A 24,018-nucleotide genomic window follows, 5' to 3' on the forward strand; every position below is an offset into this window, starting at 1 on the left:
CTAGAGGACCGGGAAGCTTTTAAAAACCAATAGAAGGGAACTGAAGAAGCTATAACCAGTGAAAAGATAAAATATGAAGGTAAGCTAGCCAATAACATAAAAGAGGATATCATTTTTTTCACATATACAGTATAAAGAGTAAAAGAGAGCAGAGAATGGATATCGGACCGTTGGAAAATGACACTGAGGATGTAGTAATGGGATCAAAGAAATGATGGACAGATTTACCAAATGCTTTGTGTCTGTCTTCACTGTACTAGAAATTGGAGAGTGTCGGTAGCAGAAATGTGTGTAGTTGCTATTAATTAGAAGTTGCTTGAGAAGCTGAAAAGTCTGTAGGTGCATCAGTCACCTGGACCAGATGGACGACAGCTCACTGTTCTGAAAGAGGTAGCTGAAGAGATTGTGGAGATATTTGTAATGATCCGATAACTAGTGGTGATCTGCATGGGTTGATGTTGGGACTGCTTCTTTTCAAGTTATATGTCAATGATTTGGATGATGGAATTGCTGGTTTTGTGGTCAAGTTGGCAGAAAATACAAAGATAAGTGGAGGGCTGGTTGAAATGAGGAAGGAAGGGAGTTTGCAGAAAGACTTAGATGAGAGAAATGGGCAAAGTATTAGCAGATGGAATATAGTGCTGGGAAGTATATGATCATGCATTTCGGTTTGTTTCATGGTTATCTTGAGAATAAGAATCTCAGAGTTGAAGCCTTGAACCAATAATCTCTAATCTTGCCTACAAAGATATGGCCATCACATTCTTCTACTCCCGGAATGTCCTAAATGCAATAGAGAGCAACTTTCTGCTTCATAGCAAACCTTTATTAAAGTTTCATAGATTTACCACTATATACAAACTGCTAGTATTTAAATCCACACTTGTAAGTGGTGGGATGAGGATCCAATATCTACGTTCATCCACACATATATAATCCTGATTCTTATTATTGCAGTTACATTGATTTGGCTAATTGGAAAGATTACTGATTTATTGATACATTTATATTGTGGTTAAATGCAGCATCTACGTTACTTAACAAATCTATCAGCTAAAACTATTCACTCAACTTACATAAAGCAATAACCTGCTGGAGGAACTTAGTGGGTCAAACAGCATCTGTGGTAGGAAAGGAATTGTCGACATTTTGGGTTGAGACTCTGTGCTGAGGACACCTCCGTCAGTTCTAATACATGATCTTGACCCATCACCATCAATCCCTTCTCCCACGTCCCCATGAACAGATGCTACTCAACCCACTAAAAATTCCTCCATCTTCCCACTTGTTCCAGATTCCAGCACCTGCAGTCTCGCGTATCTCTGATGAATGTTCATCCATTCTCGCATTTCAGCTTCCAGTTGTTCGTTGCTGATGGTCGGGATGTAGCAGCCAGAGGGAGATGACAAGTTCCCCATCAGGCTCTGGGAGGAAACTCTGCTGGTGTGAGAGAGATCCACAGAACACAGAGCAGAGTGGAGGAAGGCTACATTATCAACACAGGGTCAGTATTGAATAGAGCTGACCGCTGACCCAGAACACTGAACCAGCAGTTAAGTAGGATGTGGGAGCTGACATTCTGTGCCGGGGAGAGTTTGATAAATTGCCCAAGGATAAACACAGCTACTTAGAATTGATAGTTCAGGTAATTGTGGTACAGTGTGGACAGGCATATGAGAGGATTGAAAACACATGGATAAGAGCTAGCTTTATGTGCATGGGCTGTGGGAGGGTATTCAGTGGTTGGGGTGGAGGAAATAGCTGGTGTGGGAGAATGTAGATAGGCTCTGGGGGGAATTCAATGGGAGTGGGGAAGAGTGGCCGTGGGCTACAGGAGAGTATTCATTAGGTGCGGAAATGCTGGTGATGGGGGAATGTCTGTGGGCTGCAGGAGGGGATTCAGTGTGTGGGGAGAGTTGGTAATTGAGAAGAGTCTGTGGGCTGTGTGAGGGGATTCAGTAGGTGGGGGAGTTGGTGATGAGGGAGACAGTCTGTAGGATTATGGAGTGGGCTCAGTGGGTGGGGAGAACTGGTTATTGGACAGTGTGTCCGTCAGCTGTGGGAGAGGATTCAATGAGTTGGGGGAAGAGTTGGTGATGAGAGAGCATACATGGGATGTGCAAAGTGATTTGGTGGTGGGTGGGGAGCTGGTAATTGGTGAGATTGTCTATGAACTGCTGGAGTCAGTTCAGTGGATGGTAGGAGAGTGACTGGGCAGAGCGTCCATAGGCTGTGGGAGGGGGTTCGGTAGGTGAGAACAGTCGGTGATAGGGGAGAATGTCCATGGGCTGTGGGAGGGGATTTGATGGGGGGAGGAGTCAATGATGGAGGAGAGTGTCTGTGGGGTGTGGGAGAGGATTTAGTGATGGGGGTGAGTGTGCATGGACTGTAGGGGATTAAGTCAGTGGGGAGAGTCAGTCATGGGGGACAGTGTCTGTCGGCTGTGTGAGGGGATTTAGTGAGTGGGACATATTACACTGGCTCAGTCACATCCCTGGGGTTCTGAGATTCACCAGCTGGAATCTGACCCAAATTTAAATGTGCCCCAGATATCTGGCTGGAGATTGGATGTGGAATGTGTGTGGTGGACAATATTTGGGGTCCAGTTCACTGATCAGACTGAGGAGTGAGTGGTTGGAAGCTGTTAGGGATGTCATAGGATTGGTGGTGTGAAAACATTTCTAAATGTACGCATTTTTTGACTGCTTTCCTGCTATGGATACAATTTTGCCACAGCGCCTACCACAGTTACCTGCTCTGAAATAATCTCAGCACTTCATAGAAACATACAATACCTACATCACAATACAGGACATTAGGCCCAGAAAGTTGGGCAAACCATTTCCTTTCCTCATGGAAATCAATTCTGTTGCCTCTTCATATTTTCTCTTCAGGTTGTCGTACCTCTGCTAAGCCCTTTCCATATCATCCATCCTGCCTTCATCTTTGTATTTCTCCGTCTCACTCTTGATCTGCTCCATGGGTTCCCTCAGCTCCTCCACGGTGCACATTTTACCCTCCTCTAACTTCTTCATGTTCTGCTCCACCTTCTCCTTCTCATGTTTCACCGTTGAGAGCTCCTCTTTCAAATCTGACAAAAGGGGCAGAGGATGAATTGGTTAGTCCATGCAGAGAGTGGTGAAGGGGTCATTTCTTGATGTGTGTGTGACAGGACACTGAGAGGGAGCTTTACTCACTGTTCAGCCTAAGACAACACACAGAAAATGCTGGAGGAACTCAGCAGGTCAGGCAGCATCTATGGAAATGAATAGACAGTCAACATTTCAGCTGCGTCCTGGTTTCAGGACTGAGAGGGAAGGAGGAAGATGCCAGAATAAAAAAAGTAAGGTGAGGGGAAAGATACTAGCTGGAAGTTGACAGGTGAATCCAGGTGAGTGGGAAAGGTCAAGGGCTGGAGAGGAAGCAATCTGATAGAGGAGGAGAGTGAACTATCTGAGAAAGGGAAGAAGGAGGGAACAGGGTAGTAATAGGCAGGTGAGAAGTAGTAAAAGGTCAGAGTGGGGAATAGAGGAGGGATTGGTGAGAAATTGGTTTACCAGAAGGAAACATCAATATTCATGCCATCAGGTTGGAGTCTTCCCAAATGGAATATAAGGTGTTGTTCCTCTACTCTGAGCATCGCCTCTTCTTGGCTCAAGAGGATACTATGGACTGATATATCAGAACAGGAATTGGAATTGGAATTAAAATGTTTGGCCATTGGTAATTCTTACTTGTGGTTGGAAGTGCAGAGCTGCTTGACAAAGCAGTGCCCCAATGTACAATGGGTCTCACCAATCTAGAGGCCGCATCAGAGCACCAGACACAGTAGATGACCCCAGCAGATCTGCAGGTGAAGTATTATCTCACCTGGAAGGACAGCCCTGAATGGAGATGATGGTGGAGGTGGATGGGCAGGTGTAGTCGTTAGACTGCTTGCACGGTTATGTGCCCATAGGGAAATATTTGGGGGTGGAGTGGGGAGACTAATCGATAAGGGAATTGTGGATGCAGCAATCCCTGCAAAGAGTGGAGGGAGAAGGTGGTAAAGATATGTTTAGTGGTAGGATCCCATTGGAGATGGCGGAAGTTGCAGAAGATGATGTATTGGATGCAGAGCATCCTGGGGTGATAGGTAAGGACAAGAAGAACTCTATCACTGTTAATCCTGCGGGAAGATGGGGTAAGTGTGGACCCCAGCTCCCCAACTACCCCAAGTACCTGTCCCCCTCCAGACAGAAACCAATCATTGCTGACACATGCATTCCTCTCTCTGCAGCGGGTGTCCCCAACCCACCAGCTTGTTCCTTTTCCAACACAATCCTAACCCCAGGATCACTGATGGAGGAATCCTCAGACAACTCAGGGGAATCTGAGCCTGTTGGGTCCACAGGGGAGGGACACTTGCCACGTCAGGCATCAAATTGAAGGATGGATTCATTGTTCCTGGCTCTGGCAGTCCATACAGAGCCATATCCTGAGGTAGAGAGGAGCAACACTCCTCACCGCAACCCTTCACACAGTCCCTGAACCCTGGTAAACAAGTCCAGGGAAAATATTCCTTGTTCAGAAATGGGCAGCTCTTGGCTTACTCTGGAGTCTGAACTAATCACAACCTTTATGGTCTGTGTGCTCCTTGTTACCACATTCACTACCCCAGCAGCAACACTGGGAGGTCCCCCAACCACAGGAGCACCCTTAACCTAACCCATGAGAGGGGTCTTGTCCCACGGCATTTTTCCATTTCCATCACCCACAACCAAGATCGGGGTAAATGCTGGGGTTCCACTCCTGCAGCCATCATCCCACAATGTAAACAACACATACAAAATGCTGGTGGAACACAACAGGACAGGCAGCATCTATAAGGAGAAGCGCTGTCGACGTTTCGGGCCGAGACCCTTCGTCAGGACAGTGTCCTGACGCAGTGCTTTTCGGCCTGAAACATCGACAGTGCTTCTCCTTATAGATGCTGCCTGGCCTGTTGTGTTCCACCAGCATTTTGTGTGTGTTGTTTGAATTTCCAGCATCTGCAGATTTCCTCTTGTTTGATCCCACAATGTAACCTGTGCTTCCAATCTAAACTATCAAATTCCTCTCTCATCCTTTGTTTTTCTTCCTTGTTTTGGCACAATACACCAGGTTTTAGATCAAACTATTGACTCTCCATTTATATAAATGTAGATATTTTGCTCAAGTTCCACTGACATCATATGCCAAGCCCTTCTGTTTTCTCTGCACCTATATCTCTTCAACAAGGAGTACCCACTCCTCACTGATAACCCCTACTCCAGCCTCAAATCTACCTCCTACTCTTGGGCACCCCACTCTGGATTTCTATTTATGTTCTTCGAGAGACCCAACACCAACTTTTTCTTCATGTGAACAAGTCCAAGAACATCAGTACACCCCTCCCTGATCTCACTATGACTTTGGTCCTTCTGATGAACACTGAGGTGAGGTATCCAGCAGGAGTGTTTCACATTTTTAGTTTTCAGACTTGAAGAGTTAATTTTAAATCTCCAGATGCACCCTGACTTGAAAATTTTGAACATTGTGTTTATCTTCTCACCAGTGGAACGCTGTGCTAGATTGACCTCCTCCATCTTTTGTTCCTGTTCTAGATGAGCTGCTCCCTTTCCTAGGAACTGCGTGAGGTAGGCATAACCCTACAGAGAAGAGAAGATACAATAGTTCATGCCCAACTCTCTCCCAACATACCAGTCCACAAGAGACCAGAGACAGGCTCTCACTATCAAATGTGTAGTGCTGGGGATTGATACACATGTAGGGAACTCCTCTTATCAATCGACAGGGAATTGGTTAAAACCACAAATGGAAATGATGTACAATTTTATCGTGGCCTTGGATGAAGGCAGAAAAGGTTTAGAAGCAAAGTTTTTTTTTAAATGACACAAGCATAAGTTGTAAAAACGACACTCAGAGGTGATAGAGACATATATTCTGTGAATGGACTCGCATCAAGCAGATTGAGCATAATGTGGAAACATGATAAATAGATGCATATTATCGAAATGGGAGAGTTTGTGAAGTTCTGAGATGTGGAGGTATCTGGGTGCCCTAGTGCAAGGTTTGCAAAATGTTTGTGTGTAAGTAAATGGGAGAGATAGAGTGTGTAAAAAAACTAGAAGGGTGATTCTTCAGTGATACCAGGTTTTGGTGAGATTGCATCTGGAATATGGACAGTATAGGTCTCTTTTAACATTAACACATTTGAAGCAGTTCAGAGGTGGGTTCCTGTACTGATACCTGGAAAGACTGATTACCTTACTAGAGAAGATAGCACAGGCTGGGACTAGACACTTCAGTGGGAACACCCAGAACTAGGATTCCCAGACTGGATAGTTAGTGTATGGGGGAAGGTCATGAATCACAAAGCTGAGTTAGATAAACAGGTAGCTTGATCAACAGAGATATGAGACAACATTTTTTCTCTCAATGGATGTTTAGTTTTTGGAACTCTCTCCATTGATGCTCAGTGGAAGCAGATTTCTTAAGGGAGATATTGAAAGGCTCTTGAAAACCAGTGTAAAGAGATAATTCCCACAGCCCATGGATACTCTCCCCATTACTGATTCTCCAACCATTGAATTCCTTCCCACATCCCACATACATCTCCTCATCACAAACTCTTCCCACCCACAGAATCACCTCCTATTGATCCACAGGCACTCACTCCATCACTAACAAACCCCACCCACTGAAATTTATACCACAGCCCTATAGACACTACCCCAATCACTGAAAACCCCACCTACTGAAACTCCTCCCACAGCCTCACTGGAACTAACTCCATCACTGACAAAGCCCTCCCAATGAAACTCCATCCATAATGCACTATAACTGGTTTTCCAATCCAAACTCACTCCACCCAGAATATCTCATTCCAGATTTTACAGAGAATGGAAAACAAATTCACATTTGTTGGGTGAATGGAAAAACGCAGAGGGGAGAGTTTTCTGAATCCATGTAAGGCAGAGGAAAGAAAAGCTATGAGAATTGAAAAGTAAATGCATTGTTGTAAAATATTCAACACACCTCCATATAATTCTTATTCATTTCTCTATACTCATTGAGGCTGTTATCAATATCCTTTTTCAGCTTCAGGAAACCATCAGGTTCCCGGTAATCTCCGGATTTCAGTTTTGTTCCAATTGCTGTCATTTCATCTGCTAGATATGTGTCACATTTCTTTTGTGACTTTTCAATGCTTTTGGCCTTGACAGACTTGTAAGTAGAAATCATCTTCTCCTGGGAGTGAAAGGAAGACGTACAGTAAATTGGGATACCAAATATTGTACACCAACCAGTGTCTCTCAGTTCCTTTCTCTCAGATGGAAAAGTGTACACTGACCGGTGTCTCTCAGACCAACTACACATTCCCTCTCCCTCTCCCTCTCCCTCTCCCTCTCCCTCTCCCTCTCCCTCTCCCTCCCCCTCTCCCTCTCCCTCTCCCTCTCCCTCCCCCTCTCCCTCCCCCTCCCCCTCCCTCTCCTCTCTCTCCTCTCTCTCCTCTCTCTCCTCTCTCTCCTCTCTCTCCTCTCTCTCCTCTCTCTCCTCTCTCTCCTCTCTCTCTCCCCCCCCCTCCTCATCTGTACACTAATTGGTAGTGATCTGCATACAAGCAGGTGTCTCTTTGCCACACTCACTCGGAGTGAACTATACTATTCAGTGTCTTTCAGTCCCTCTCTCTCAGGAAGAGATCTGCACACTGACCACTGTCTCTGAGCCAATCTCTGTCAGTGAGAAATCTGTGCACTAACTATATCTCTGAGTCATTCTCTCTCATGGAGAGTCTGTACACTGACTGTATTTCTGAGTCACTCTGTCTCTCAGGGAGAGATCTGTATTCTAATCTCACTCAGGATGACCTGCGCAATCTGGTGTCTCAATCCCTCACTTTCAGGATGATGTCTATGCACTCTGTCTCTCAGTCTATGTTTGTATGGGTTGGGTCCAGGGACTGGTGTTCGGAGATGAGACAGTTGGTAATCACTGCACATTGGAAGCTCACCTCCAGCTGTTGGATGTATTTGCTGCTGTTGTTGTTCATAGATCTTTTGTGGAAGATATCGACTGCTTCTTTGCTCTTCGTATTGTTATACTCATTGAGTTTACTCAGAGTATGGTGGACAGATTCTAAGAATTTATTCATTTCATCTTCATAGAAGTTCAGGGCTTCATCTACTGCTGATTTGTTTGCCAACTCCGCCAATTTGGCGACACTGCTCTCCACGTGTGGTAGGACCCCATCCGCCATCATCCCCACGTACGCCTCGGTCAATTCAACAAATCCTGTGTGGTATGTTTCTGGAGATCAGTGCCTGGGGATCTGATCACAACCTCAATCCCCACTCTCCATATCACAATGTATTCAACCCATTCTCATTCTCTTCCAATGGGACCCTACCCCCTCCAATTCTCTCCGATCATTCATACTCTCAAAGGGACCCCAACCCCACAGTCCATGCTCCCAATAGAACCCCATTCCTTCCCATTCAAAGTGGAAGGATGGGTTAGTAAGTTTGCTGATGACACAAATGTTGGAGGTATTGTGGATAGTGTGGAGAGCTGTCAGAGGTTACAGCGGGACATTGATAGGATGCAAAACTGGGCTGAGAAGTGGCAGATGGAGTTCAACACAGATAAGTGTGAAGTGGTTCATTTTGGTAGGTCAAATATGATGGCAGAATATAGTATTAATAGTAAGACACTTGGCAGTGTGGACAATCAGAGGGATCTTGGTGTCCGTGTCCATAGGACGCTCAAAGCAGCTGTGCAGGTTGACTCTGTGGTTAAGAAGGCGTATGGTGTAAGAAGGCCTTCATCAATCATGGAATTGAATTTAGGAGCTGAGAGGTAATGTTGCAGCTATATAGGACCCTGGTCAGACCCCACTTGGAGATCTGTGCTCAGTTCTGGTCACCTCACTACAGGAAGGATATGGAAACCATAGGAAGGGTGCAGAGGAGGTTTACAAGGATGTTGCCTGGATTGGGGAGCACACCTTATGAGAATAGGTTGAGTGAACTTGGCCTTTTCTCCTTGGAGTGATGGAGGATAAGAGGTGGCCTGATAGAGATGTATAAGATGATGAGAGGCATTGATTGTTTAGATAGTCAGAAGCTGTTCCCCAGGGCTGAAATGGTTGCCACAAGAGGACACGGGTTTAAGGTGCTGGGAAGTAGATACAGAGGAGATGTCAATTGATTTCATCGAACTTCCAGTATTTCCCATCCCCCACCATTCTACATTCCCCTTTCCCTCGCTTACCTTATCTCCTTGCATGGCCATCACCTTACTCTGGTGCTCTTTCTTTCTTCCACAGTCTTCTGTCTTCTCCTATTAGATTCCCCTTTCTCCAGTCCTGTATTTCTTTCACCAATCAACTTCCCAGCTCTTTGCTTCATCCCTCCCCCTTTCTGGTTTCACCTTTCACCTTGAGTTTCTCCCTCCCCTCCAACCATCTTCCAACTCTGACTACGCATCTTTTTTTCTCCCCCTCCAGTCCTGCTGACTGTTTTTGGCCCAAATTATTGACTGTACTCTTGTCCATAGATGCTGCCTGGCCTACTGAGTTCCCCCAGAATCTTGAGTGTGTTGCCACACATTCCCATCTTCTATATTCCCAATGGGATCCCAACCGCTTCCAATTCACTTCCATTGTGCTCACTTCCAATGGGATTCCAACCCTTTCCCATTCAATCACATGTACTCCAATAGTATATTCCCATTCCAGTTGAGAGTTTTGGGCTGAGACACTTCATCAGGACTGGAAAGGAGTCAGAATAAAAATGTGGGGGAGGGGGGAGGAAGAAGTAGTCCAAACTGGCAGATGATTGGTGGAACCAGGATTGGGGGAGGTAGTGAAGTAAAGAGCTGGGCTGTTGATTGGCAGAAGAGATAAAGGATTGGAGAAGGGCGGAGCTGATATAAGAGAACTAAAGACCATGGAAGAAAGGGAAAGGGGAGGAGCACCAAAAGGAGCTGATGGGCAGGTAAGGAGTTGGAGAAATTTATGTCCATGCCATCAGATTGGAGCTACCCTGATGGACTATAAGGTGTTGTTCCTCCAACTTGAGTATGGCCTCATTGTGGCAATACAGGAGGCCATGGAGTGACATGTAAGAATGGGCATGGGAAGTACAATTTAAATGGGTTGCCACCGAGAAATCCCACTTTTTGTGGCAGACAGAGTGATGGTGGTCAGTATGATTGCATGAACATTGATATCTCAAACTTCCAGCAACTGCCACCCACCTCATCTCCTTCATCATTCCCCATTCTTGTTTCCTGCTCACATCCGCTCTTCTTACCTGCTCCAACCCCTTCCCTTTCTTACATCTTCCACCCTCTCCTCTCATATTCCCCCTTCTCCAATTCTTTATCTGTCATCAATCAACTTCTCAGGTCTTTTCTCCCCCCCCGGTATTACCTATCACCTGCCATGTTGTACTTCTTCCTCCACTCCCTCCACCTTCTTATTCTGATATCTCCCCTTCCTTTCCGTTCCTGATGAAGAATCTTGGCACAAAACCTTGACTGTCTACTCTTTTCCATAGAGCTGAGCTCCTCCAGTATTTTGTATGAGTTGCTTTGGATTTCCAGCATCTGCAGATATTCTCATGCCAGGTTAATTTGTTATACCATAAGATATAGGGGCTAAAGTCAGCCATTTGGCCTATCGAGTCTGCTCCACCATTAAATCATGGGCTGATCCAATTCTTCCAGTCATCCCCATTCCCCTGCCTTCTATCCATACCCTTTGATGCCCTGGCTAATCAAGAATCTCTGTCTTAAGTGCACACAGTGGCTTGGCCTCTAGAGCTACTGGTGGCAACAATATCTACAGATTTACCACTACCTGACTAAAGTAATTTCTCCGCCTCTCTGTAGTAAATGGACGTACTTCAATCCTGAAGTTGTGCCTTCTTGTCCTAGACTCCCCTACCGTTGGAAATAGCTTTGCCACATCTAATTTGTTTAGGCCTTTTAACAATCAGAATGTTTCTATGAGATCCCCCTTTATCATCGGGGTCTCTCTTCCCGCCATCACGGACATTTACACTACACGCTGCATCCGAAAAGGAAACAGCATTATGAAGGACCCCATGCACCCCTCATACAATCTCTTCTCCCTCCTGCCATCTGGGAAAAGGCTCTGAAGCATTCGGGCTCATACGACCAGACTATATAACAGTTTCTTCCCCCAAGCTATCAGACTCCTCAATACCCGAAGCCTGCACTGACACCTTGCCCTACTGTCCTGTTTATTATTTATTGTAATGCCAATACTGTTTTGTGCAGTTGATGCAGTCCAGTGTAGGTCTGTAGTCTAGTATAGCTTTCTCTATGTTTTTTTTTATTACATAGTTCAGTCTAGTTTTTTGTACTGTGTCATGTAAACCATGGTCCTGAAAAAGGTTGTCTCATTTTTACTATGCACTGTACCAGCAGTTATGGTCAAAATGACAATAAAAGTTGGCTTGACTTGACTTGATTCTCCTAAACTCTAGGGAATACAGCCCTAGAGCTACCAGACTTTCCTCATACGGTAACTCAGTCCTAGAATCATTCTCATGAATCTTCTCTGAACCCTCTCCAATGTCAGTATAACCTTTCTAAAATAAGGAGTCAAAAACTGCACACAACACTCCAAGTTTTGGAGTGCCTTACAGAGCCTCAGCATCACATTCCTGGTCTTATATTCTATACCTCTAGAAATGAATGCCAACATTGCATTCGCCTTCTTCACCACTGACCCAACCTAGAGGTTAACCTTTAGGGTATCCTGCACAAGCACCTTCAAGTCCCTTTACATCTCTGCATTTTGAATTCTCTCCTCATCTAAATAGTCTGCCCATTTATTTCTTCCACCAACGTGCATGACCATACACGTTCCAACATTGTATTTTATTTGCCACTTCTTTTCCCATTGCCCTAAACTAAGTCTCTCTGTTTCCTCAACACTATCCGCTCCTCCTTTGTATCGTTGGCAAATTAGCCACAAATCCATAGTCCAAATCATTGACATACATCATAAAAAGCAGCTTTCCCAACATCGACCCCTGTGGAACTCCACTGGTAATGAACAGCCAGCCAGAATAGGAACCCTTTATTCTCACTCACTGTTTTCTGCCAATCAGCCAATGCTCCACCCATGCTAGTAACTTCCCTGTAATTCCATGGGCTCTTAACTTGCTAAGCAGCCTCATGTGCAGCACCTTGTCAAAGGCCTTCTGAAAATCCAAGTACACCATGTCTACTGCATCTCCTTTGTCTATCCTGCTTGTAATTTCCTCAAAAAATTGCAGTAGGTTTGTCAGGCAGGATTTTCCTTTCAGGAAACTGTAGAACAGAGGGATCTAGTAATAGAGATACAAAATTCCCTGAAGGTGGTGTCACAGGTAGATGGGGTAGTAAAGAGACCTTTTGGTACATTGGCCTTTATAAATCAAGGTATTGAGTATAAGAGTTGGAATGTTATGGTGAGGTTGTATAAGGCATTGGTGAGACTGAATTTGGAATATTGTGTGCAGTTTTGGTCACCTAATTACAGGAAGGATATTAATAAGGTTGAAAGAGTGCAGAGAAGGTTTACAAGGATGTTGCCAGGACGTGAGAAACTGAGTTACAGAGAAAGGTTGAATAGGCTAGGACTTTATTCCCTAGAGCATAGGAGAATGAGGGGTGATTTGATAGAGGTGTATAAAATTATGATGGATATAGATAGAGTGAATGTAAGCAGACTTTTTCCACTGAGGCTAGGTGAGAAAAAAAAGAAGACATGTGTTAAGGGTGAAGGGGAAAAAGTTTAAAGGGAACATTAGGGGGGGCTTCTTCACACATAGAGGGGTGGGAGTGTGGAATGAGCTGCCAGATGAAGTGTTAAATGCTGACTCATTTTTAAAATTTAAGAAAAACTTGGACTGGTACATGGATGAGAGGTGTATGGAGGGATATGGGCCAGGTGCAGGTCAATGGGACTAGGCAGAAAAATGATTCGGCACAGCCAAGAAGGGCCAAAAGGCCTGTTTCTATGCTGTAATGTTCTATGCTCCTATATAAACCATGCTGGTTTTGGCCTATCTTGTCATGTGCCTCCAGGTACTCCGTAAACTCATCCCTAACAGTTGATTCCAACAGTGATGTCAGGCTTACATGTCTATAGTTTCCTTTCTGCTGCCTCCCACCCTTCTTAAATAGTGGAGTAACATTTGCAATTTTCCAGTCATCCGACATAATGACAGAATCTATCGATTCTTGAAAGATCATCGTTAATACCTCCGAAATCTCTCCAGCTAATTCTTTGAGAAGCCAAGGGTGCATTCCATCAGGCCCAGGAGGTTTATCCACCCTCAGATCATTAAGCTTCCTGAACACCTTCTCAGTTGTAATTTTCACTGCCCATAATTCACTTCCCTGACACTCTTGAAAGCTCGGTATACTTCAGGTGATTTCCACTGTGAAGAATGATGCAAAATATGCATTCAATTCCTCTGCATCTCTCATTACAATATCTCCAGCATCATTTTCTATTGGTCCTATAACTATTCTTGACTCTCATTTACCCCTTATATACTCAAAAATGCTTTTCGTACCTTCTTCTATATTAGTCACCATCTTCTTTTCATAATTCATCTTTTCTTTCTGAATGACCATCTTAGTTTCCTCCTGCAAGTTTCTAAAAAGCTTCCCAGTCATCTATCTTCCTACTAGCTTTGGCTTTCTTGTATGCTCTCTCTATTACTTTTACTTTGGCTCTCACTTGTAAGCCATGCTAGTGTCCTCCTTCTTATTTGAAATATATCTGTCTTGCACTTCCCTTATTTTTCACAGAAACTCCAGCCATTGTTGCTCTGCTGTCCTTCCTGCTAGTGTCCCTTTCAGCAACTTTGGCCAGTTCCCCTCTCATGCAATTGTAATTTCTTTTATTCCAATGAAATAGCGACACATTGGATTTTAGTTTCTCCTTCTCAAATTTCAATGTGAATTTGATCATATTGTGATCAATGTTTCCTAAGGGTTCCTTAACATTAACCATATAATAATTACAGCACGGAAACTGGCCATCTCAGTCCTTCTAGTCCATGCCGAACGCTTACTCTCACCTAGTCCCACAGACCCGCACTCAGACCGTAACCCTCTATTCTTTTCCCGTCCATATACCCATCCAATTTTACTTTAATTACAATACTGAACCTGCCTCTACCACTTCTACTGGAAGCTTGTTCCACACAGCTACAACACTCTGAGTAAAGAAGTTCCCCCTCATGTTACCCCTAAACTTTTGCCCCTTAACTCTCAACTCATGTCCTCTTGTTTGAATCTCCCCTATTCTCAATGGAAAAAGCCTATCCAAGTCAACTCTATCTATCCCGCTCATAATTTTAAATACTTCTATCAAGTCCACCCTCAACCTTCTATGCTCCAAAGAATAAAGACTTAACTTGTTCAACCTTTCACTGTAACTTAGGTGCTGTAGCCCAGGTAACATTCTAGTAAATCTCCTCTCTACTCTCTCTATTTTGTTGACATCTTTCCTATGATTCGGTGACCAGAACTATACACAATACTCCAAACTTGGCCTCACTAATGCCTTGTGCAATTTTAACATCACATTCCATCTCCTATACTCAATGCTCTGATTTATAAAGGCCAGCATACCAAAAGCTTTCTTCACCACCCTATCCACACGAGATTCCACTTCAGGGAACTATGCACCATTATTCCTAGATCAGTCTACCGCATTACTCAATGTCCTACCATTTACCATGTATGTCCTATTTTGATTATTCCTACCAAAATGTAGCACCTCACATTTATCAGCATTAAACTCCATCTGCCATCCTTCAGCCCACTCTTTTAACTGGCCTAAATCTCTCTGCAAGCTTTGAAAACCTACTTCATTATCCACAACGCCACCTATCTTAGTATCATCTGCTAATTTACTAATCCAATTTTCGACCCCATCATCCATATCATTAATGTATATGACAAACAACATTGGACCCAGTATAGATCCCTGAGGCACACCATTAGTCACCAGCCTCCAACCTGACAAACAGTTATCCACCACTACTTTCTGACATCTCCCATCCAGCCACTGTTGAATCCATTTTACTACTTCAATATTAATACCTAATGATTGAACCTTCCTAACTAACCTTCTGTGTGGAACCTTGTCAAAGGCCTTACTGAAGTCCATGTAGACACCATCCACTGCTTTACCCTCATCAACTTTCCTAGTAACCTCTTCAAAAAATTCAATAAGATTTGTCAAACATGAACTTCCACGCACAAATCCATGTTGACTGCTCCTAATCAGACCCTGTCTATCCAGATAATTATATATACCATCTCTAAGAATACTTTCCATTAATTTACCCACCACTGACGTCAAACTTACAGGCCAATAACTGTTAGGTTTACTCTTAGAACTCGTTTTAAACAATGGAACCACATGAGCAATACGTGAATCCTCCGGCACCATCCCCGTTTCTAATGACATTTGAAATATTTCTGTCAGAGCCCCTGCTAGTTCTACACTAACTTCCCTCAAAGTCCGAGGAAATATCCTGTCAGGATGCGGAGACTTATCCACTTTTATATTCTTTAAAAGCTCCAGTATTTCCTCTTCTTTAATCATCATAGTTTCCAGAACTACCACACTTTTTTCCCTTACCTTACACAATTCAATATCCTTCTCCTTAGTGAATACCAAAGAAAAGAAATCATTCAAAATCTCCCTCATCTCTTTTGGCTCCACACATAGCTGTCCACTCTGCTTCGCTAAGGGACCAATTTTATCCCTCACTATCCTTTTGCTTTTAATATAATTGTAGAAACCCTTTGGATTTATTTTCAACTTACTTGCTAAAGCAACCTCATATTTTCTTTTAGCTTTTCTGATTTCTTTCTTAAGATTCTTTTTACATTCTTTATATTCCTCGAGCACCTTATTTACTCCATGCTGTCTATATTTATAGTAGACCTCTCTCTTTTTCCGAACCAAATTTCCGATATCCCTTGAAAATCATGGCTCTCTCAAACTTCTAACCTTTCCTTTCAACCTAACAGGAACATAAAGATTCTGTACCTTCAAAATTTCACCTTTAAATAACTGCCATTTCTCTATTACATCCTTCCCATAAAACAAATTGTCCCAATCCACTCCTTCTAAATCCTTTCGCATCTCCTCAAAGTTAGCCTTTCTCCAATCAAAAATCTCAACCCTGGGTCAAGTCCTATCCTTCTCCATAATTATATTGAAACTAACGGTATTGTGATCACTGGACCCGAAGTGCTCCCCAACACATACCTCTGTCACCTGACCTATCTCATTCCCTAACAGGAGATCCAATACTGCCCCTTCTCTAGTTGATAACTCTATGTATTGCTGCAAAAAACTATCCTGCACACATTTTACATACTCCAAATCATCCAGCCATTTAACAGAATGGGCTTCCCAGTCTATGTGTAGAAAATTAAAATCTCCCACAATCACAACCTTCTGCTTACTACAAATATCTGCTATCTCCTTACAAATTTCTCCTCCAATTCTCGCTCCCCATTAGGTGGTCTATAATACACCCCTATAAGTGTTATTACACCTTTCCCATTCCTCAATTCCATCCAAATAGTCTCCCTAGATGAGCCCTCTAATCTATCCTGCCAAAGCACCACTGTAACATTTTCTCAGACAAGCAATGCAACACCTCCCCATCTTGTCCCTCCAATTCTATCACACCTGAAGCAACGAAATCCAGGAATATTTAGCTGCCAATCACACCCCTACTGCTACCATGTTTCACTAATAGCTACAACATCATATTTCCAGGTATCAATCCATGCTCTAAGCTCATCCACCTTTCTTATAATGTTCCTAGCATAAGAATAAATGCATTTATGAAACTCTCCACCTCATCCTCTCTGTTTATCCCTAACGGTGCAAACAACTTCATTATCTTTTTCTTCCTTCTCCCCGACATCTTCAGTCTGAGTGCTCCCCTTCTCTATCACCTGCCTATCCTCGCTCACATACTGTCTACTAGCTTTCTCTATTTGTGTACTAACCTCCTCTCGCCTAGTCTCTTCAAATTGATTCCCCCCCCCCACCCTTCTAGATTAAAGACTCCCCAGTAGCCTTAGCAAATCTCCCTGCCAGGATATTGGCCCCCTAGGATTCAAGTGTAACCCGTCCTTTTTGTACAGGTCACACCTGCCCCAAAAGAGGTCCCAATGATCCAGAAACTTGAAGCCTTGTGCCCTGCTGCAATCCCTCAGCCATGCATTTATCCTCCACCTCATTCCATTCCTACTCTTTCTGTCGCGTGGCACAGGCAGTAATCCTGAGATTACTACCTTTGCGGTCCTTCTTCTCAACTACCTTCTTAACTCCCTATATTCTCCTTTCAGGACCACTTCCCTTTTCTTACCTATGTCATTGGTACTTATATGTACCACGACCTCTGACTCCTCATCCTCCCACTTCAGGATATCTTGGATGTGATCAGAAACATCCTTGAACCTGGCACCAGGGAGGCAAACTACCATCCGGGCCGCCTGATTGCGTCCACAGAATCTGACCCCCTGACTATCGAGTCCCCTATTACTACTGCCTTCCTCTTCCTTTCCCTACCCTTCTGAGCTACAGGGCCGGACTCTGTGCCAGAGGCATGGCCACTGTTGCTTCCCCCAGGTAGACTGTCCCCCCAACAGTACTCAAACAGGAGTACTTATTGTCAAGGGGTACAGCCACTGGGGTACTCACTAGTACCTGACTCTTCCCCTTCCCCCTCCTAACCGTGACCCACCTGTCTGCCTCCCGTGGCCCCGGTGTGACCACCTGCCTGTAACTCCTCTCTATGAACTCCTCACTCTCTCTGATCAGACGAAGGTCATTGAGCTGCAGCTCCAGTTCCCTAACACGGTCCCTTTGGATCTGCACCTGGTGCAGATGTGGACATTTCTCTTATCACCTCCAGAGCATTGCACAACACCCAACCCAGCACAGCCAATCCCCGAGTGGGTTGTTGTTTGGCGTACTGACCTCTACCTGGCCAAGGCACGGCGACAGCTCTCTGATACCTCCTCTTATTTACCCCTTGATCATGGCCCCACTAAGGAGAACCAGGCCATCATCTCCTATACCATCACCAACCTTATCAGCTCTGGGGATCTCCCATCCACTGCCACCAACCTCATAGTTCCCACACCCCGCACTTCCCGTTTCTACCTCCTACCCAAGTTCCACAAACCTGCCTGTCCAGGTAGACCTATTGTCTCAGCTTGCTCCGGCCCCACTGATCTCATTTCTGCACACCTTGACTGTCTTATCCCCCCTTGTTCAATCTCTTTCCACCTATGTTCATGACACTTCTCATGCTTTGAATTTTTTCAATGACTTTAAGTCCCCAGGCCCCCACCGCCTTATTTTCACCATGGACGTCCAGTCCCTATATACCTCCATCCCCCACCAAGATGGTCTCGAAGCTCTTCGCTTCTTCTTGGATTCCAGACTTAACCAATTCCTCTCTACCACCACCACTCTCCTCCGTCTGGCAGAAATAGTTCTTACTCTCAATAATTTCTCCTTTGGCTCCTCCCACTTCCTCCAAAACAAGGGTGTAGCCATGGGTACCCGTATGGGTCCCAGTTATGCCTGCCTTTTTGTTGGCTTAGTGGAACAGTCCATGTTCCAAGTCTATACCGGTATCCATCCCCCTCTTTTCCTTCGCTACATCAACGACTGCATTGGTGGTGCCTCCTGCATGCATGCTGAGCTCGTTGACTTCATTAACTTTGCCTCCAACTTTCACCCTGCCCTCAAATTTACCTGGTCCATTTCCAACACCTCCCTCCCCTTTCTTGATCTTTCTGTCTCCATCTCTGGAGATGACTTATCTACTGATATCTACTTTAAGCCTACAGACTCTCACAGCTACCTGGACTATTCCACTTCCCACCCTGTCTCTTGCAAAAATGCTATCCCCTTCTCACAATCCCTCCGTCTCCACCGCATCTGCTCTCAGGATGAGGCTTTTCAATCCAGGACGAAGGAGATGTCTTCCTTTTTTAAAAAAAGGGGCTTCCCTTCTTCCACCATCAACTCTGCTCTCAAAAGCATCTCTCCCATTTCCCGCACATCTGCCCTCACCCCATCCACCCACCACCTCACTCGGGATAGGATTCCCCTTGTCCTCACCTACCACCCCACCAGCCTCCAGGTCCAACGTATAATTCTCCGTAACTTCCGCCACCTCCAACGGGATCCCACTACCAAGCACATCTTTCCCTCCCCCACCTTCTGCTTTTCGCAGGGATCGCTCCCAATGCGACGCCCTTGTCCACTCGTCCCCCATCCCTCCCCACCGATCTCCCTCCTGGCACTTATCCTTGTAAGCGGAACAAGTGCTACACCTGCCCTTACACTTCCTCCCTCACCACCATTCAGGACCCCAGACAGTCCTTCCAGGTGAGGCGACACTTCACCTGTGAGTCGGCTGGTGTGGTATACTGCGTCTGGTGCTCCTGGTGTGGCCTTTTATATATTGGTGAGACCCGACGCAGACTGGGAGACCATTTCGCTGAACACCAACGCTCGGTCTGCCAGAGAAAGCAGGATCTCCCAGTGGCCACACATTTTAATTCCACGTCCCATTCCCATTCTGACATGTATCTCCATGGCCTCCTCTACTGTCAAAATGAATCCAAACTCAGGTTGGAGGAACAACACCTTATATACCAGCTGGGTAGCCTCCAACCTGATGGCATGAACATTGACTTCTCTAACTTCCTTTAATGCCCCTCCTCCCCTTCTTACCCCATCCCTGACATATTTAGTTGCTTGCCTGTTCTCCATCTCCCTCTGGTGCTTCCACCCCCCCACCTTTCTTTTTCCCGAAGCCTCCTGTCCCATGATCCTTTCCCTTCTCCAGCTCTGTATCACTTTCACCAATCACCTTTCCAGCTCTTAGCTTCATCCCACCCCCTCCGGTCTTCTCCTATCATTTTGCATTTCCCCCTCCCCCCCCACTACTTTCAAATCTCTTACTATCTTTCCTTTCAGTTAGTCCTGATGAAGGGTCTCGGCCTGAAACGTCGACAATGCTTCTCCTTATAGATGCTGCCTGGCCTGCTGTGTTCCACCGGCATTTTGTGTGTGTTGTTGGGCTCAAAAATAAGTTGTTCTAAGTAGCATCCCTTAGACATTCTACAAATTTTCTCCCTTGAGGTCCAGTACTGACCTGGTTTTCCCAATCCACTTTCATGTTAAAATGCTGAACGATTATCATGACATTCCCTTTCTGACATGCCTTTTCTATCTCTTGCTGTAATTTGTAATCCACATCCCGGCTGCTGTTTGGAGGCCTGTATACAACTGCCAATAGGGTCCTTTTACCCTTGCCATTTCTTAGTTCAACCTTCCGATCCTATGCCATCCCTTTCTAATGATTTACTGTTATTTCTTATACACAAGGCCACACCATCCCCTCTGCCTACAGGTCTATCCTTCCGATACACTGTATATCCTTCAACTTTCAGCTCCCAATGGCAGCCATCCTTTAGCCAAGTATCAGAGATGGCCTCACACCATCATACTTGCTAATCTGTAGCTGAATTGCAAGATCATCCATTTTATTTCTTATGTTACATGTATTCAAATATAAGACTTTCAGTCCAGTATTTGTTGCTTTCTGTTTTAACTGCACCATGCGTCTATTGCCCTGTAACTCATCCTACTGGCTGAGATTATGCCTCATCTCCTCCCTGTCCTTTCTATCACCTCTGTTGCACGCTATCTTTGATTTATTTCTGATTTCTCCTTCCTCAGCCATATCACTCGAGTTCCGATCCCCCTACCAAATTAGTTTAAAACCTCCATAACAGCTCTATTAAATCTGTCTGCTCCGATATTGGACCCCTTTTGGTTGAGGTATAACCCGTTCTTTTTGCAAGGTCTCCCACAGAAGATGCCCCAATGATCCAGGAATCTGAAGCCCTGTCCCCTACACCAGTCTCTCAGCCACGCATTAACATGCCTGATCAGGCTATTCTTGCACTCGTTAGCACATGGCACAGGTAGCAATCCTGAGATTACTACCATGAAGATCTTGCTTTTCAGTTTCCTACCCAAATCCCTGAACTCTCTCTTCTCTATACTGAAGAGAGTTGGAAAGGTTTTGCACAGTTACTCACTTGGGCCCGTGACCAGCTGATCCCCAAGATTTCTCTTGTCTTTCTCGAGGGTGTGAATGTAATTGACGAGGTTCTGCCGCTCCGTAACAAAATCCTCATCCAGATACTTGTCCTCCATATCCTGGAGCTGCTTGAGTTTCTTCCCGAATGTGGGAGTGGGAAATGCAAAGCAGCAACGTGAGGGAAAGTTATCGCGGATACACCTGCGGAGTTCATTATATTTCTTGTCCTGCTCACTGATCTCACCTGTAAAACAGAACCAGGAATCAGGCAGGAATCACCCTTACTGAGTCTGTTCTCCCATTCCCAACATGGTGACTGTTATCCACAGGCCTGTGGGGAGGAATAGGGGAAGGACAGGAAGGAAACAGAGGGGAGGCAGTTTGCGAGGTGTGATGGTGAGGGACGTGTTGGAGGGGCATCAAGTGCATTGCATTTGGGTCATGATGAAACTCTGATGATGAAGGTGGTGTCAATGGGGTGGGAGTGGTGCATTTATACCATCAAACCAGAGGATGGTGTACATTGGATTCAGGTTATTGCAGGGAAGTGTGAGGTAATGTGAATGTGAACAGGGCAGGGGAATGCAGAGTAAGTGGGGAATGAGAGATGTGAATGGACTGGAAGACCCAGGATTGTGTGTGCATAGGTTGCCTCTTTCTCCACCACACCCTGACACATTGACTTCAACCCTGCTCCCTCCCTTCTCTGGCTCCTATCCAAGTTCATCCCATCTCCTCAGAGACTGGCAATGCCACATACTCACTGTCCTTCAGTTTCAGACTGTACTCTAGGTACTCATTTGGAGTCACTTCTTTTCCATCGATTGTCATATCCAGTGTCAAATCACGGATCACCCAGACAAGTTCAGGGAAGTCACAGACATTGGGCTGGGACTTCATCTGGATTCGCTTAGACCGTTCAGTCACAAAACTGGGAGCAACATCAAGGATAATGGAATGAATGGTTGGCAGGAAAATGGTGAGGAATGTCATTCACTGTCCAGATCTTCCCCTGAGACAGATTTACTGAGAGAACTGGGCAGTGTACAGATCTCCCGTCGCAAGAGAAAGACTAAGTGGCAACGGTTGGAATACAGATCTCCCCCTGAATGAAAGATAGACTAAGAGACACTGATCAGTGGACAGATCTTCTGCTGAGTGAGAGGGACTGGAGATCCCTCTTAGTGGAAGAGACACCAGTCATAATGGAGATTTCTCCCAGACAGAGCGAGTCCAATGAGTAATAGGCAAAGCTACTGGCAGTTGAGTGCCCTGGGTGTTAAGGACTATTTTAACTTGGGTCGTAAAATGGGGACGTGTCTTTATTCAGGTACAGGCAGCTGGGATCAAGTGAATCATTGAATACATATAGAGGATGCCAGAATAGACTTAGGATGGAAACTTAGAGGGAAGAAGTCAGCTTGAGGTGACAGGTCTGTCGGGAAATGGCCTGGTCGAGGGAAGTGCCTGGTGTGAAAAGTGCTAGTCTTTGGCTCGAGAGTCTTTGGCGAGAAGACTACGCCAGGCACAATTGGAGAGGGTGAAGACATGACCGCTAAGCTGATACAGTGTGCTACATGCATGATGTGGGACTAATCAGTGTCAAGGACACTGATGGTGCCCCTGGCTGCTACAGCTGTGGAAAGTGCGTCCAGATTCAGCTTCTGAAGGAGCACGTTGCAGCAATGAAGAAAGAACTAGATGACCTCAGGTTCATCTGTGAAAACGAGAGTTTTCTGGACAGGACCTACAGTGAGGTCGGTACACCGAGGATACCAGAAGAGAGAAAGCGGGCAACGATGAGGAAGGAAAGGATGCTTGAAGTACAGGAGACCCCGGGGGATGTACATCTCGTAAACAGGTTCACCCTCTTGGTGGCTGTCAGGACAGAAGATACAGCCAGTCTGAGAGGCGGACAGGTCTGCGAGTCGAAAATTGGTGCAGAAGCAGAGCCAAGGAGTCAAACATCAGGAAGAGCTGTGGTAGTAGCGGACTCCATAGTAAGAGGTACGGAAAGGGGTTTCTGCGGCAACAGGCGAGATTTAAGGAAGGTATGTTGCCTCCCTGGTGCTAGGATCCAGGACATCATGGACTGATTGCAGGGAATCCTCAAGGGTGAAGGTGAACAGCCGGAAGTGGTAGTGCATGTCGGCACAAATGACATCGGAAAGAAGAGGAAGGACATTCTGCAGCGGGACTTCAGAGAACTGGGAAGAAAGCTGAAAAGCAGGACTTCCAGGGTGGTTATCTCCAGTTTGCTTTCAGTTCCTCGTGCTGGAGTGGGCAGGAACAGGGAGATAATGGATCTGAATGTGTGGCTGAGGAACTGGTGCAGGAAGCAAGGATTTACATTCTTGGACCACTGGGATCTGTTTTGGGGTAGGGATGAATTGTACAAAAGGGACGGGTTGCACCTTAATAGGCGGGGGACCAGCATTCTGGCAGACAGGTTTGTGTTTAACACGGGTGTGTTTAAACTAAGTAGTGGGGGGAGGGGATGAACTGGAAATATACAGATGGAGTTAAGGGGAAAGTGAAAATAAGAAAAGTTAAAAAGGACAACAGAATCAATGGAGTAGAAAGCTCAAGAAGAGATCATACAGTATGGCCAAGTGAAATAGGAATTGATATGAAAGGTGAGGGGAGTAACAAATTAAAAGCATTATATATGAATGCACAAAATATAAGGAATAAAGTGGATGAGCTTGAGGCTCAGTTGGAAATTGGCAAGTACGATGTTGTGGGAATAACAGAGACATGGTTTCAAGCGGATAGGGCCTGGGAAATTAACATT

At 45.2% G+C, this 24,018-nt stretch overlaps 1 protein-coding gene across 1 annotated transcript; it reads right to left on the reverse strand.

Annotated features, from left to right (window-relative positions):
* Nucleotides 1–804: 804 nt before the first annotated feature.
* On the reverse strand, nucleotides 805–15,373 carry LOC140719474 (guanylate-binding protein 2-like). Its single transcript, XM_073034172.1, has 4 exons — nucleotides 8,036–15,373; nucleotides 7,060–7,272; nucleotides 5,573–5,669; nucleotides 805–3,091 (listed from the first exon to the last, which is right to left on the reverse strand). The coding sequence occupies exons 1-4, from the start codon at nucleotides 8,282–8,284 to the stop codon at nucleotides 2,910–2,912; spliced, it is 741 nt and encodes a 246-aa protein (XP_072890273.1). The 5' UTR covers nucleotides 8,285–15,373; the 3' UTR covers nucleotides 805–2,909.
* Nucleotides 15,374–24,018: the final 8,645 nt, after the last annotated feature.

This window comes from Hemitrygon akajei, chromosome 31 (assembly GCF_048418815.1).
Source record: "Hemitrygon akajei chromosome 31, sHemAka1.3, whole genome shotgun sequence".
Taxonomy (NCBI): domain Eukaryota; kingdom Metazoa; phylum Chordata; class Chondrichthyes; order Myliobatiformes; family Dasyatidae; genus Hemitrygon; species Hemitrygon akajei.